General features: G+C 38.6%; 1 protein-coding gene across 1 annotated transcript in view; it reads right to left on the bottom strand.

The window, feature by feature from the left end:
• MPP7 (membrane palmitoylated protein 7) overlaps positions 1–15,530 on the bottom strand; it is a 101,631-nt gene that overhangs the window by 63,829 nt on the left and 22,272 nt on the right. The window contains exon 3 of the mRNA XM_026048788.1: positions 345–422. Coding sequence (XP_025904573.1) covers positions 345–422 — 78 coding nt within the window. The remainder of the gene's footprint in view (positions 1–344; positions 423–15,530) is intronic.

Genomic DNA, 15,530 nt, shown 5'->3' with positions numbered 1-15,530 from the left:
CTTTATTTTTCCAAAGCATTCCTCTTGTCTGTGACTTTCTCAAAACACTAATAGTTGACAGCTTTTTCCCTCCCAATAGAGTTCCAACCTGTAATTTCTATTACGTCGTTACCAAAGCAGAACAAGAGGCTATCTAGAAGCAATGTTTTTGCAACAGGCAAGTGAATAAATATCAAAGTAATATCAGCAACAAGCACAGTGATGACAGCACCTCTGGAAACATTTGCTGCTTCTTATGATTTCAGCTCAGAGGATTACATGCATATGTTTGCACCATGAGGAGTCTGCTTGCAGACAGTTTTTTGGGAGACTCGGTACCCGTGATCTCAGCAGGGGACACTTACATCATCTGCCAAGGCTGCTGCACCGTGCAGGATGGGCACTGGGTTCTGCTTTTCATAATAATGTAGTTTTTCATGAATCTAGAAGACAATAGCACAAAACGGTAAGTTTATTTAGCAGCAAAAGAAACATAACAAATAACCCTGATGAGTTAACTGATCTGTTGAGTGCCTGTAACTAAAGAAACATCCTTAGAGTAACCTACAGGCAGCAATCATGTAAATGTAATTCATCATCATCCTCTGTTGAAGTGCTAAGAATATGAAATCAGATGGAAAAAATGCTCAGTATGTAGACCAAGCCACAGGAAAACTAAACATTTGTGATTTTTCTCCCCTGGCTTTCTATGTCCATATTTCTAACATATTGCTTTAAGTATCAATTACATTTTATATTGCTGCTGAAAACACAAAGCATAAAGTGTTTATCCCCAAGATGGATATAAAAAAAACCTGTAAATTATGATTTATGAAGTGAAATAATAGCCTGCCACCCACATCTTGACAGACAGCTTGGTGGAGCGGCTGCCGTCATTAAAATAATTCAGAAACAAGGACAAAGTAGTGCTAATAGGAATTCTAACACATGGGAAGGGAGAAGGCACAAGTCCACAATTTAAAGTCATTTAGGATCATTTAAAATTTTTAATGTAGACTCATCAAAATGGAAACTGTAGTGTGCTTTGGTTCCTTCAAAGAGAGAAAGGATATACAACCACTTAAATAGCCAACCTCTTTCCTCCTCCACAATTCATGCATTTCAAATTTGAGACTTTCTTCCACTCTTAAAGCTTCAAAAATCTAAAATATTTCAAAGCCTCCATCAGGTTTGTTAAAGGTAACTTCAGAATGTCCACAAGCAATTAATTACACGCTGTATTTTACTGACATTATCCTCGAGATATATCAAGACACTGACAAGCCGGGGAACGCGAGGTCTGGCGGGGCCGCCGGGCTCTGCTGGGGACCCCCTTGTGCACGGCCAGGGTTGGGGGACCCCACGCTACCTTATTTATCCCTCTCAGGTGCCACAGGAGGAATCCTGCTCTGGGGAATGGGATGGACTCCAGGCAGGAAGGGCAGCTGGAATGGGTACCTGAACAGACCATCTTTCGGAATCAGACATCCCAAAAACACCGTGAGCTGGCTGGCTGGCCTCTGCTTTGCACTCCCTTCTTTCCTCCAGCCTTCCCTCGTCTTTCACGTTTGGTTTTTTTCCTGCTTCGTTTTACTCTCACTTCCCAGCGCTCCCTCCTCCTCTCCCCATGCCCATCTTTTGAATTCAAACTCCTAACAACTCCGTGACAGAAGCAAATAAGACTGTGTAAACCGTGCTTGCCGTTTTTATTGTTCTTTCTGCTATGTCTCATAACACTTTCTCAATCCAAGTCTGGTTTTATTCATTTAGACTGTAGGTTCTTTGAAGCAAAGGCCATACGATACCCCGTTAACGCAGTGTGGCATAACAGGATCTAAGTCTTCGCAAACTTATAGCGATGAGGTAGGAATCGACTAAGATTTCTCCTGCAAGTGGCTTGTTAAAGGATGTGACAGCTCTGCAACGCCAAGATGAACCACGAAGACAAAACAGTTGCTCATTACTAAGAGATCATGTCATAAAATGGTTTCTCCTGGCCTGTATTTGTACTTGGAACATGAGTTTGAATTCTACATCTAGCTTGTGTAGACAACATTTACTCACAGAAGGTAAGAGTAATCCAAACTGGATGTGAGCAAAAATATAATTGACTGGAGAAGTTCAAATTTCCAGCTTACAGAGCATGGAAACTAAACAAAACAAGCAGCTAGAGCTTCCTGAGTCCAGCCAAAATTCATGGTTTACTTAGACTGAGAACCTGAATTTCTGAAAGACCTAATAAATCAGAAGGGCTCAACTCCACCATTTTTTATTGCTTCAGCCAACATTTTGATTCTCTCCAGGCTGAACTTCAGTGAGCTCCGCGTTTAAAAGCAGTTGCCCATGGCTACCTCCCATGTTCTCGAGAAAATAAAAGATCTACTTCCCGTGGAGCTGTTTTTAGCCTGGACGCCCAGCAGGTGCCTTCACCACTGAAAATAGAAAAAGGAAAGAGAGAGCCAAGACCTCCTTCTGCTGGCCACCCACTTGAGGGGAAAAAAAAAAAAGTTACAGAATTGTAAATTCTTGCAACAAAACTGGTATTTAAAAGAAGATCTTATGTAACGTTGACAACTGGATATGGAAATGACTGAAAACAAATTTTGTTTTCCTAGCAGTGAGTATCAGAATTCACCAAACATTTATAGAAAATCATTAATTTTTTTTGAATGATTTTTTGGGTGAGTTGTAGAGAATAACGGACAAATAAAACTTAAGTATCCCATGGAAGCTAATCACATAAGCAAGAAAACTGCATGTTATTACTGGACTGCGCTGCGTGGCTCCGTGTCAGGGTGGAGGTGCCGCTCATCAGCCGAGGTGGCTGGGGACTGCGAGGGCCTCAGCCCTGCAGTCTTTATCCAGTCCCCTAGACAGATGTGGGACAAAAACCTGGCAGTTTTTTGTCTTCTTGGGGAAATTTGCTTAGTTTCTTTTGTTCATTTTTAACCCATGTATCTATCTGCTATACCTATCTTTCATCTCCTTATAATTTAATGGAGTTAACTTAGAATTTAATGGAGTTTTCTAAGCAAAATAGAAAGCACTAGTGTATCCACAAAGCTGCAATAAATCCCTAAAACAAGGATTCCCTTCCATGCCAAGCATAAAATTACCATACATATCAAAAATACAACTTCCTACTGCTCTCCTACAGATATTGCCCACTTCTAACTTCTGGAAAACTGATGTATTTTTATAGTGTGGAGCACTTATACGTAGCAAGTTCCTGAATGCAGCAAGATAGGAGAGTTTGTGCAACTCAACTGAGAAAGCGAAAAACTTCAGCGAGGCAGAAACACGTTCATGTTTTTTCAGGCAGCAAGCGTATTCCTATAAGTAAATCTTGCAAGCAAACTCTGTTCAAGTCAAATATATTTTTAAAATACTTCAGAATGACAGTCTGTATTTTAATATCTTAAAAATTATCTTTGGCTAGTTACAAACAGCTAGTTAAAATGTTTAATATTGTATATTCAGATGCTTTCTTAAGTAAATGTCCAGTTCAAACAACTCAGCAGTTAAACATCTGTTGAGACTGTAACTTATATGTGATATTTTAATTTTGTTTTTTAAGTCTTCATGCTTGATCTCTGCTTATTGTGACATTTTTCAATTAAAAGATAAGGTCTGCGTGAGCTGCAATCCTCTCATTTTTGGGGGAAAAAAATCAGGTACTGAACACACTAGGAAGGTGGAGAGTAAGAAGACAGGAGAACCTACATTTCCTTGTGCTCAAAAATCACATTCCCTTTTAAGTACAACCCCACAAGTGACTGCTGTAAGCAGGATAAGTCACTTACTCCACAACCCCAATTACTTTAAGCTCTTTACAGTTAACAATTAGAATCATCCTGATTGTTTTTCCCCCTATATCACACCCACGCCAACTCAAAGCCTATGAAATTTCAAAGGGGGTGATTAAAACTGAGCGAAAATTAAGGTGGCACAAATACTTTAGACCTTTGTAAAACTCACTCCATGAGATTAAGCTGTAATAGAAATTAAAGCCATCCTGAAACACTGAGAAGCATGACAGTAGATTCAAAACAGTAGAAGAGAGAGCACTGACCTATTTCATGTTTTCAACCACTTATGTGAGATTCATTTTCAAGAATCCTATGTAATAAAAAAAGTCTTGCTCATGTTTTGTGGCTATACTGGGAGTCCAGCATCATTGATACCGTTGCCATCTCTTGTAGAAACCTGTGGAGATCCTACAATTGCAGCATGCTTTAAAAACCTAGAAAATACCATACATCTGTTTTAAGTGCTGCTGGCATTTAAGTATACAGCTGGAACCCTGGAAACCTCTTCACAGATGAGACTCGGGATGTCAAAGCAAAAGTTAGGTATTACAAATAAAATACACCAAGTTGTTCTGTGGAATAGCTGGCTAGGTACTGGGATTTGGGGCTTCAAGTTTTGTGATTGAGCTGTCTTTCACTTCCCTAGCATTTTCACTGCAGGGTTCTTTGGGTGGGCTCACCAGGCTCTCAGAAAACCGACAAAACGCTTCTGAGAAAGGCTGCAAGAAGCAAAAATAATCAATTGCAAATTTAAATAATTTTGGCACATTTGTAGGCAAGAGAAATTGTGCCTGCATTTTCCAGAGAGATTAAGTTCCCTATTTAAAAAAAGTAGCAGAAATACATTTTCTTCACTGTCTCCAGTCTGAACTATATCAAAATCCACAAGGAGCCTTTTTCTGTCAGACAAACTAATATCTTAAGCAACAAATCTCATCAAAGAAACCTCCTTTCTCCTTCCAGATTTCATAAGCTTCAGGTACAGTTCCAGTATGTACGCAGGATAGTATCAGTCGCAGGTACCCCAGCTCCACTCTGGACAAGTTCTCCCTTAAAATAAATTTTACTGGTATTCACTAAGTTCCAATACAGTTACATGAGCACAGCTTTTCTGAAAGGCTCTAAAGAAGCACGAAACAAAGCCAAAGAGGTCATAAACTACATACCCTGCTCTGGAAACGGCAGCTTACCTGAATATTTATGAATAATTAGATTTATTTGCAATGCGATAGGAATTTCTTCACCTACAAGGTTTCTAAACAGTGCAAACTCCATTGGCTGCTTGCTGAGACAAACCAAAGCACCTTAAAATTGGGATGATAGGGGATTTGTGTCAAAGGTGCACTTCTGACGTGAAGGAGAATGAGGGTATCAACACACCCTTCCACGTACGTTGCAGGCAGCGCCCTGGGCTGGACGGGACATCTCCCCTGGGTGCTCTCTCTGACACACAGTAAACAGCACAGTATGTTGGCAGCCAGAGTACCTGAAGTGAAAGCATCAGGGAAGAAAAAAAAAGCTACTTCTTGACCAATTGGGTTGGACACTTCCACAGACACATAAGCAAAGAGTCTTTTATATACAGAGTTGGTTAAAGCTCACTAAAGTTTCAGGTTCACATGCGCTTTGCATAGAAGTCTTTAAATTCATTACTAGCACCACAAGCTGGGGAGGTGATGCTACCAAGAGGACCATGCTTAGACTAAAGGAGCCACAAAGGATGAAGAGAACATGAAAAGAAAGCAAAAGAGCAGCAGAACAGGCCTCAAGTGCTAGTTTGGCTTCATTTATAATTCTGCATACAGCACCTGTAAGATGTAGAGCAAGAGAAATCATTCCAGAATGGATGTCAAGATATTCATGACTACAAAGGACACATTTTGTCAATCATGATAGAGCTTGTGCAGTGAGATTTCAAGATGAGAATTAGGTTTTGATTGTTCACTAATGGCACTAGTCTAATCTGAGGCTTTGATACTGAATTTAGTGTCTAAAGTGAGTTAAAAACTGTAGGTCAATTTGAAATTAATTACTTGGAAGGAGTGGATTGGTGGATTACAATGTAAAAAATGAAAATAACCACAAAAATTCCCAAACTGTAATTACATACATTACATACAAATATGTGTTATGTGCTGAAAGAGCATATATATATATAGCTTGAGGTAAGATTTTAATTAAAAGATCATTTAATTCCCACTTTCTTTTCTCTTCCTTGAAGAGAGATGAGAGAAAGATTAGATGAGAGAAAGAGAAATAAGAGAAATTCTTTCTTGTTGTTTATTTTCATCATTTAGTGGATGTCTGCAAGCCTATTTACACAGAGCAGAGCTATGGACTGAATACAAAGCTGCTGTACAAGCTCCTCCAGTCTGTATCACTGCAGCATCGGCACGTTAATGAATGCAGGTAAACAAACAGCTCTACAATAATGTGGCATCATGAACACAACGGGCGTAGGAAAATTGAGCTGCAAATCAAATGCCAACTGCTATCAGCTACCACTCTAACATCTTGAAAACTGGCTTTTTCTGAACGCCCACAGCTTTTAAATGACATTTGGTGAAGGCCAATTGACTTGGACTGCAGTTAGAGGCACTGAATATTCCTAAAAGTTCAGCACTGTGTATTTCAAGAAAGGACAGACAAAACAAAAATGCATAAATCACAGCTAACTACTCAGAGTTTGCTTTAAGTGGCACATCACAAAGCAGGGAATATGATTCCCCACAGTAATTTTCAATTGCTTCTAACAAATTAAATGCTTGCACAATGCAGACAAGCTTTCGGAGAATAATGCCACATGCTTCAAAGCAAGCCTCTGAAGATTTAAAAACAGTTAGGCAGAATTCTCTGATTCAGCCCAATTTTCTACAGCAAAATGACTCATCTCTACAGGTGAGCAGTCCTCTCAAGCCTCTCTTCTTGCAAAGAGCAGGTTCCTGACATTCTGAAGAACTCAGGGGCTCACCACCGGCATGGCACATTTCTGCCTAAGCAGGTGTCAATAAAGTGCTATGTCATTCAGAACAATATGATTGGGGAACTTTAACAAGCAAATCTCAAAATTCACACTATAATAAAAGAATCAGAAGCTTCTTCAACACTGCAGCATGAAATCACTTAAAAATCAGAAAGACTGCGGACCGCCTGCTGTAACTGTGTGATAATTCAAAACCCAAACAGACTATAGAAACTGAAGGCCCATGCAGCAAGAAAAAAAAAGTATCAAAGGGATAAAATCCAGATCCTGGAGCTCTGGCATCATTCCAAATGCTGCTAAAGGGCATTTTGTTTGTTTGTTTTTCTTGGGGAAGAGGAGAGTAGGTTTATAATAGGAAAAGTCAACACAGCTGCAAAAAAGATGTGCCTAGTCCCAAGGAAACGCAGGAACTAGTTCCTTTAAGACGTCTTTCAGGAACCAGTTCACTTATACAAATGAAATGACATCCAACACTGAACTCAATGAATTTCTGCTTAAACCATTGTATCCACTGGTGATTAAACCCCCTCGTGTCAAGCCGCAGGGAGTCTTCTAGGTATCGGTGCAAAAAAACAAGCCTGTAAACAAGGTGTGAGGGCTCTTGTGAGGAAATGGACGCGATACTTGCTCTGTTCTTGGTTTGGGCAGGACCCTTGCAATGAAGCAAACAGCCCATGCGCCTTCCCAAGTCAGACGAGTGCCAGAAGTCCATTACTTGACATATGCCAGGAAATAAATCTGGACGTGAGGATGGTATCGCGCCAAGAGGGCCAGAAAGGCCGCGGTCATGCTGCTCATGTCAAGTTTAGTGCAACACTGTTTGTGTGGCAAGAAAGCTGCTCCCTTTTCTTGCCGAGGCTATGGTGGAAGCAAAAGCGCTCAGTTAATAGGGCCTGCAAGTAACTTGTCATTAGAGTAAATTTCTGTTAAAGCCAGTGACAGGAATACGACATGCTGGAAGTGAAAGCAGGCAAGCTCAAAGGAAGAGCGCAGCTTTCCATCGGCAGAATCGTTTGATGCGCTGTTCTCAAGGACAACTAAGAGCCTTGCTGAAAACCAGGCTGTATAAACTGTCATTTCAGCCACAGAACTAGTCTCTATTGCCTAATCAGCAATTCCTCAAAATAAACCACACGCTGCAGGAAGTTTTACAGCAAAATCCCAGTGTTTTTTTCCCCTTTTTTGTGGTTTCAGAGTTTCCTTATTTCCATTTTTTCATCCTTTGCTCCTGATTGACCTCGGTAAGCAGTGGGTGTCTGAGGAAGATGACGATGATGAAAATACGCTTCAGAAAGCCTTCCTAGGTCTAGAGTACTACTCCTCCTTAAGTCTAGAGTACTACTCCTCCTTGTTAATGTTGTTCCTAGGCAAGAACATTTAAAATGGAGCGAAGACACACGGGCACTGCGAGCACGTAGGAAGCTCTAGTTACGCACCCTACAACTCGCTGCCGCGCACTTCACTTATGCAGTTAATCACAAGCCTGATTTGCAAGGCTGATGACAGGTACTGACATTCACTTATCTTGCAGGGGAAGGACTCGAACAGAAAACAGGCCCAGAGGGAATCTCAAGGAGTCATAAAAATTCACACAGCCATTTCAAGATCACTTGTACCTAACAGCTTCATGCTTGCTAATGATGTCTGCTCGGAAAGATCTTAACTGTATTTACCATCTATTTACCAACTGTATTTACCATTTTCCCTAACTTTTTCACTTGCTGTAAACTGATGTCCTGGCTTCTCATCCTACCTTGAAGGACAAATGATTCCCTTTGTCTTTGTGATGCTCTTGTCAAGCTGAAATCGGAGGCATTTCCCCAAGTGCTCCTCATGCTAAGCCCAACCTCTCTGAATCTGCCTTCATGGACCATTTATTCAGACCTATGACCACTCCAGCTGCTCCTTTCTGGAATTTCAACATTCTACTTCTGTTTCAACATTGACCCCATTTAAATCTAGAAATGAAGAAGAAATAATTCCAATCCTCTCTCCTGTTTATATATCTATGGGTGGCACCTGTCTTTTTATCTCACTGCTGCCTCCCATTCTTTTTGCAATCACTACAGTAGCAGAACTAAAGCTAATCCACAATACCTCATCCAGGTCTTATGCAGTTGATCATTAATATTCAGCTAGGTTCTTAAACCACTAAAACATTAAAGGTTAAAACAGCAATTAAGTGGATTTTTCATTTCCTTATTTGTTTCCATTTGCAAGCAAAATATACTAACCTTTTTTTTAAATTTGTGACTTTAACCCCTCAATAGCTTGTCTTGTGAGACGCTCTTTTTTCTTGATTTTTAAAAGCTATATTTTTATATTTTAATGCTTATTTAATAATAAAAGTTTATGTTATTTACCTCTTATCACAGAAAAAAAAAGGACTCAAGAATAAGAAAATGATAGTCTCAAGAATATAAAAGCACATGGGAGCATGACTGAGACTAACATATTTTATTTTTGCAAGTTTAAGCAGAACAGATTAAACACTGGCTACAACCCCGCTTATTCCTTGCAGAGTTTCTTAAAATGTTTATTTTTCTATATGGAACACTTTTCACTTTGAATTCATTGTTCCTTACACAATAAAATAAAGCTGCTATTATGAGATTTCACAGACTTTATTCAAATGCATTTTTTTGTTAGCAATAAGAAAAACTTTTGATGACTTTGCTTATAGGAAGAGGGTCCCTAGGTAGACAGAGGAAGCTCAGACCAAAGCCAAACAAGTTGCATTTGCTCCAAAACAAACTTTTCTGCTTCTTTAGAGCCAAACAGCTTACATGGCTACTGTATACAGTATTTGCAAAATTGTTATTCTGTACTTTTAACCCTATTTCTAAAGGAAAAAAGATCAGAAAAACTGCAAATTTGAATGAAACAATCCTCTTGTCTGAGCTTAGGACATGAAGTCCTTGAAAAGGAAATCTATTTTTGTTGTTAAAAAAGGAACACGACACCCTCAACCCTTTTCTCCTTTGAAACTAGCAGTCTTCAAGTGGGAATCCATGGATGTTGAAAGATCTCTGGAATCTTAATGCACTGCCATTCATAAACACATTTTCAAGTGGAACAAAATTTGAACAGTAAACCTATCAAGTACCAGTTCAAAATTGTTAAAATAAAATCATACCAACAATATTTTCCAGAACCATGACCTATATAAAATAGGGCTCCTTTAATTTGTTAAAAAATTAAGGAAAAAATGAGAGAGGCAGTATTGCCACCTTGAACTCAGCTAGTATGCTAACTCAAAGCTGCTCTTTCACAACTACTAAATTGACTTCTAATTAGAAAGAAATTATTGCAACCTTGACTTTTTTTTGTCTAAGTACTGGTGGTGCGGTACTTATGAGCCCATAGTGGTGGTTTTTTGTATGTGATTCATGCATTTCCATCAGCTGACCACACATTTCTTGACATGGCATTAATGTGACCATCACCTGAAACTCTGCCCAGCTTCCCAGGAATCAGAGTTACCTGACAAGCTACTGTTCTCTTTACACTTCTGACTCTTGTCGACAGTGATCAGAAATCACTGCATTTGCAGTAATGGACAGACTGAAGAAATGAGACCATTATTTTTAAAGGAATAAACAGGATGAGAAAATAGGAGGAGGCAACATCCCCATCCCAAGGCTAATTCTGAAAGTCACTTTGTTGTTGGAGATTTTAAAAGCCCAAGAAATACATTCATAAGCAGTCCAGGGGAGAAGAGCATGGGTTTTACTATCTGAAGGTCTGGTTTATTTACAGGGAAAGGCAAGTGGCGATACTGCCCAAAGACACTTCTGACAGACTGACCTATTCCCCGTTTTGCTTCTGACCAGGGGCTGCCCGTTTCCGACTGAGAAAGGAAACGACCTTGAAGAGGAGACTGAAAACCGGGAGCTTCCACCGCTCCCCAGCTCCCTGGTGCTCCCCGCGAAGGGCCTGGCCGAGTCGGGACCGGCGGCTACGCGACCAGGCCCAGCCTGTAAAGCCAGGGACCCACCTCCCGCCCAACACCCTTCAAACCGTCGCCACAAGCCCATCGGCTGCATCACCTCGCCTCCATTTTATATACGTATATACTCATACTCCTACAAATATCAGCACTTCCCAACTCATACCCACCTCTACAGGGATTCTCCAACATATAGATACATAGATAATTAACCCCCACTTCTCAGGCCTTAAACCCTTTCTTCTGCACAAACACCGTCCCCATGTGCCCTCCTTCCAGGCTGGCTGGTTTGCTTCTCAGTGGACTTATTTTACCTCCTGTTTAGAGTTTTTCCATTATGCTCTCTGACATAATCCTCATATAAACAACATGCCTTTTAAAGTTACTTTTAAAATACACTTTTACTTAAGGAGTTCTTCATGCAAGCAATCAAGACATCGTAATTTCCACTGAAGCTTTTCAGTTTTGAGAAACAGTACTCGGTGGAATCGCGCAGAAAGTAATTTAATACAGATGGAAATAATCCCTACAGCAACCACCAAACAGCTCATGTTTTCACGGTGATTCTAAATACAAAACTAGAAAAAAAATTGTTATCTCGTTCAAGAAACTGATGAAATTCAACTGATCAGAAAAAAAGGAATATATATGCACATATGCCTAATATATACGCAGTATGTCTATATGTGAATTTGAGAGGAGGGGGGTTTCTAAAAGAAAAGTTAATGTTTTCTGATACTGAATAACCTAACCATTCTCAAACTTGTAAAAAAACTGAATATATTTCAAGGAAAAAATTAATCTCTTTTTAAAGAGGAAAAATAAAGACACTACTTATCATAAACTAAAAAAGGAAAGAAACACACTGACCTCAGCTAAAATGGAAAGAACAAAAAGGTCTTGTCAATAGGGAAGCTATCACTGGAAGCTATTATTACGTGAAGTCCTCTAAGTACAAAATATTCTAGGAACAAATGTAATCTTGTTCCTGGGAAAGAAGGAAAACAGCAATTCTGGACGTGTAAGGATTTGCTTTCATATTTCATTATCTAATTCAGCAAATTAGAAAAAAAACAACATTCCATTATTTCCTACTGCTGACACTTTGATTACCAAAGAAAGAGCCATAAAGTGAACTCAAACATAAATTTACAATACTTTCTGTGCCAATGCTAATATCAATTCACGTTAAATTACTCCCAGAGTCAGAGGACTGAGGAGGTAACTTGCCAAGAATATGAAGATAGCATTAAAAAAAAATACTCATGAAACTCAAAAGAAGCACCTTCTTCGCAGTAAAGAAGCTATTAGGACATGTTCTAAATGAACTGTTGTATGGTCCTACTTTGTCCAATAACTACACTTGAAGAAGCAGCTAGAAAGTGAGCTGTAACTGAAAGACGAGAGTTATCTTTGGACATGCACAAAGCACAGGAAGAAGCACTGCGTGGTAACAGGAGCTCGTTCCAAATTCACTGCTCGCAGCCTTCTTCCAAGGCTAAGTTCAAGATTTCACTGAGATGCTAGACACAAAATAAATAGGTGTCTGTATTTAATACTTTTTTTCTTGAAGGTCTCATCTATCCCTTCAGAAAACACTGACACTTATATAAACATGAGAAGCTTTTCTTTTGCCTAAAAGTATGCTTTACTTGGAAACTATTTGCTTTGTAATCTTAATTTCTCCTACTAATATTTTTAAACACTCATTACAAGTTTGAATCGAGAACTTTACTCATAACTCTGCTCAGTAAGTCCACAGGCTAATGTGAACAAATGCTAAGCTGCTCTTCCAGCTGCCAGACAGATTTTTAAACTCCATTCTCTGCATAGGAAAGATTTTCCAGAAATCCCAATTAAAACCTTAAATAAAATTTTTTTAAAAAATAGGATGCTCGGTCTGTGAAAACTTGGCACTGACTTGTGCTTTTTCACATTCCCTATTTAGGCAGAGTTGCTAAATTTAAATACTGGTAAACACCATCCTTGCCCTCCTCTGCTCAATGCGAGGTACTCCCAGCTCCACATCAATTCACCTTCACCGAGGTCCTCACGCTGGCAAGATCATTTCTCTCCAGTTCAGTGAGGGAGAATTAACCCACCCCAAACCCAGACAAATTCAATCACAGACAGGAAAATATAACCCTTTTTGACTCATTTAGAATTTTTAACCTACAAAAATATATGTGTGCATATGTATGTGTGTAAAATGTGTATATATATGTACATACATATAAATATATATAAATATATTTTATAAACTTATTTATCAATTAGCACCATCTAGTGGGGTCTGTACAATGTATGCAACAAAAAGTAGCTTGCTAGTCAGATTTTTCTTTAGATTCCTGTGCAACATGTTATGCTACAGCATAGGTGCAATTAATAAACTAAAAAGAAAGGCAAAGTTTCTTGGGGTTTTTTTTAATTATTAATTTGTTACTCTATCATAAATTCCATTTTCAGAAAAAAATGCTGACTGTAGAAGTTGCATTCATGTACCCATGAAAACCTAGTAATAGGAGGAAAAGATAAAAAGATAATATGAAAAATCCTATTATCTTTAATAAAAGATATTTTGAAACCTAAGAGAAAAAAGAAAGGAATACTAGCTGCTCCATCATCAGAGCTTAGAGCTAATTAATACTGATGAGAGAACAACAATTTATTCTGCAGATACAACTTTTGCTGCAAACAGATCAAAATGCCACAACAGCTGGATCACAAGCCAAAATACAATTACAGATATAATATTTACAAAATTTTCAGATATAATCTTGTAGAAGTTACCTACATTAAAAACAGATACTAAAACCTAACCATGCTTGTTTATCCCTCTGATAAGATCCTTAAGAACTGTGCAGACTCAATTCCTGTTGCAAGTAATGATGGAGACTAAGTGCAAAAGTTAAACAGGTAGCAGTTCCTCCACTCACCAGGTAGCAGCAAGGAAGCCTCACAAATAAGCAGCACAAAATGGCACTTAAATGCCGCACAGGAAAAAGGTTTTTAACCTGTGCCTGTTTACAGTCCAGGTTAAAAACAAAACACATTTTATCATGGCAATTTACTGTGTGTTTAAGGGTACTAGCACAAGTCAGGAGTGTGAAATGAAGCATTTGCTTAAATGGTTCTTCAGAAATGCACTGCAAAACTGTGAAGTACTTTGTAAGGGGTAGTCAAGGACAATCTTCCCTAATTTAGCAGGCACTAGGTGAAAATAAACTGGTTTTATTCCTGTGAAAAAATGTTAAATGTGTAGTTTTTTTTTTTTTAAGTACTTTTAAAGTACTTATTGCAAGTCTTCCAGTGATGTTTTTACTGCTCTACATTTTTATATTTTTCTCTTTGTTTTTTTTATTTAAGTCCCAGAACAAAGGAAGATGAAACCTGCAGTCTGTTCAGCTGTCAGGTACAAACAATTTATTCAAGCTAAATGGAAATGGAAATAAAAATAAAGAGGTTCTAATAAATGAGATAGTACCAACAAATAATAAGAATAAAGATGAAGACAGCATCTGATTTTTGTTTAAAAGGGTAGAAATGTGTTAGGAGTAAACTGTCATAAAGAAGTCCAATGAGAATTGTATTAACAGAGTTTTATGAGATACAAGTAATTGTCAACCTTCCCTGCAGAGGATGAAGAAACTGACGTGGAATGTCTGCTGTGGGCTAAAGCGAAATATAAACAATAATGACACCATACAAAAAAAAATTGCAGTAATTTGGAGAGATTTAGTATTCTCAATCTGCTTGAAAATATATCTTCTGTTATATCCGTGCATCAAGGCTGTAAGACCCAACCTGATAAAATAGGATGTTGTTTTCCTAGGAAAAACTTTTCTTCTCCCCATTTACATTCCCCCTACTTCCTCCACCATTTCTTGGATGACACACAGGACACTTCCCCGTTCCTTTTTCATCACTGCCACCCAGTGCTCTTTTACTTTTCCTCACAAGTAATTGCACTTCAGCCTCTTCTGCTAAACCATCCAAAAATACAAACCCAATTTACACACAGCTTCTCATCTCGACAAACATATTGGTTTCTTTTTATACTGGAACTAGTGACACAACATCTTCCTGCAGCTCTGTCATCTCTTTAGCTATTAGGGCTATGTCCTGTCTTTAAATTGCAGAGAGCAGATAGATAAGAGCAGCAACTGCCTGTGGACAGAGGATGGGGCAGAGACAGTGCAAGTGCACAGACACTCTTACACTTACCGACACTCCTACTATGATAAACAGAATATAGGGACAATTTAGCAATTATATTTTTCAAGAAATAAGGATCTACCTAATCACTGTCACAAAAAGTACCAAGTATTGGGACCCAAGAGATTTCCTGACAGTTTTCCATCAGAACTCTTTCCTCTCCTCCACTTTCTTTTTCTTTTATAAAGTAGGATGCAATCAGAGCGTTAGCAAGCATGACCTAGGCTAATTCACACTGCATATGAATGCCAAGAATCAGCAGAAATTTAAACAATATCAGAAAGCAGTTGTATTAAATCAGGTAATCATTTTCAATATTATACCACAGACACATCAAAGATAAAACAAATTTTAATACTAAGAAAAAGGACAAAACATCTCCATGTATATTTTGTGAAGTCCTTAATTTATATGTGACATGCAAAGAAAGTATAAACGTCGATCCAATTTAACTCAGTTGAATTCCCTCCACCCAAGGGGTATGCACTGAAGTGCTCTCCTAACTCCAGTACTGGATCATCCATCTCTATGTGCGAGTGGTTTTTATTTCCTATACTTTTTAAAGGTTTGGAAAATTAGTGATTAAACTGAAAGA

The sequence above is a fragment of the Nothoprocta perdicaria genome, unplaced genomic scaffold (assembly GCF_003342845.1).
Source record: "Nothoprocta perdicaria isolate Ctin4 unplaced genomic scaffold, notPer1 scaffold_57, whole genome shotgun sequence".
NCBI lineage: Eukaryota > Metazoa > Chordata > Aves > Tinamiformes > Tinamidae > Nothoprocta > Nothoprocta perdicaria.
The sequence above is the reverse complement of the archived record's forward strand: the minus strand, read 5'-3'. Positions and strand labels throughout refer to the sequence as shown.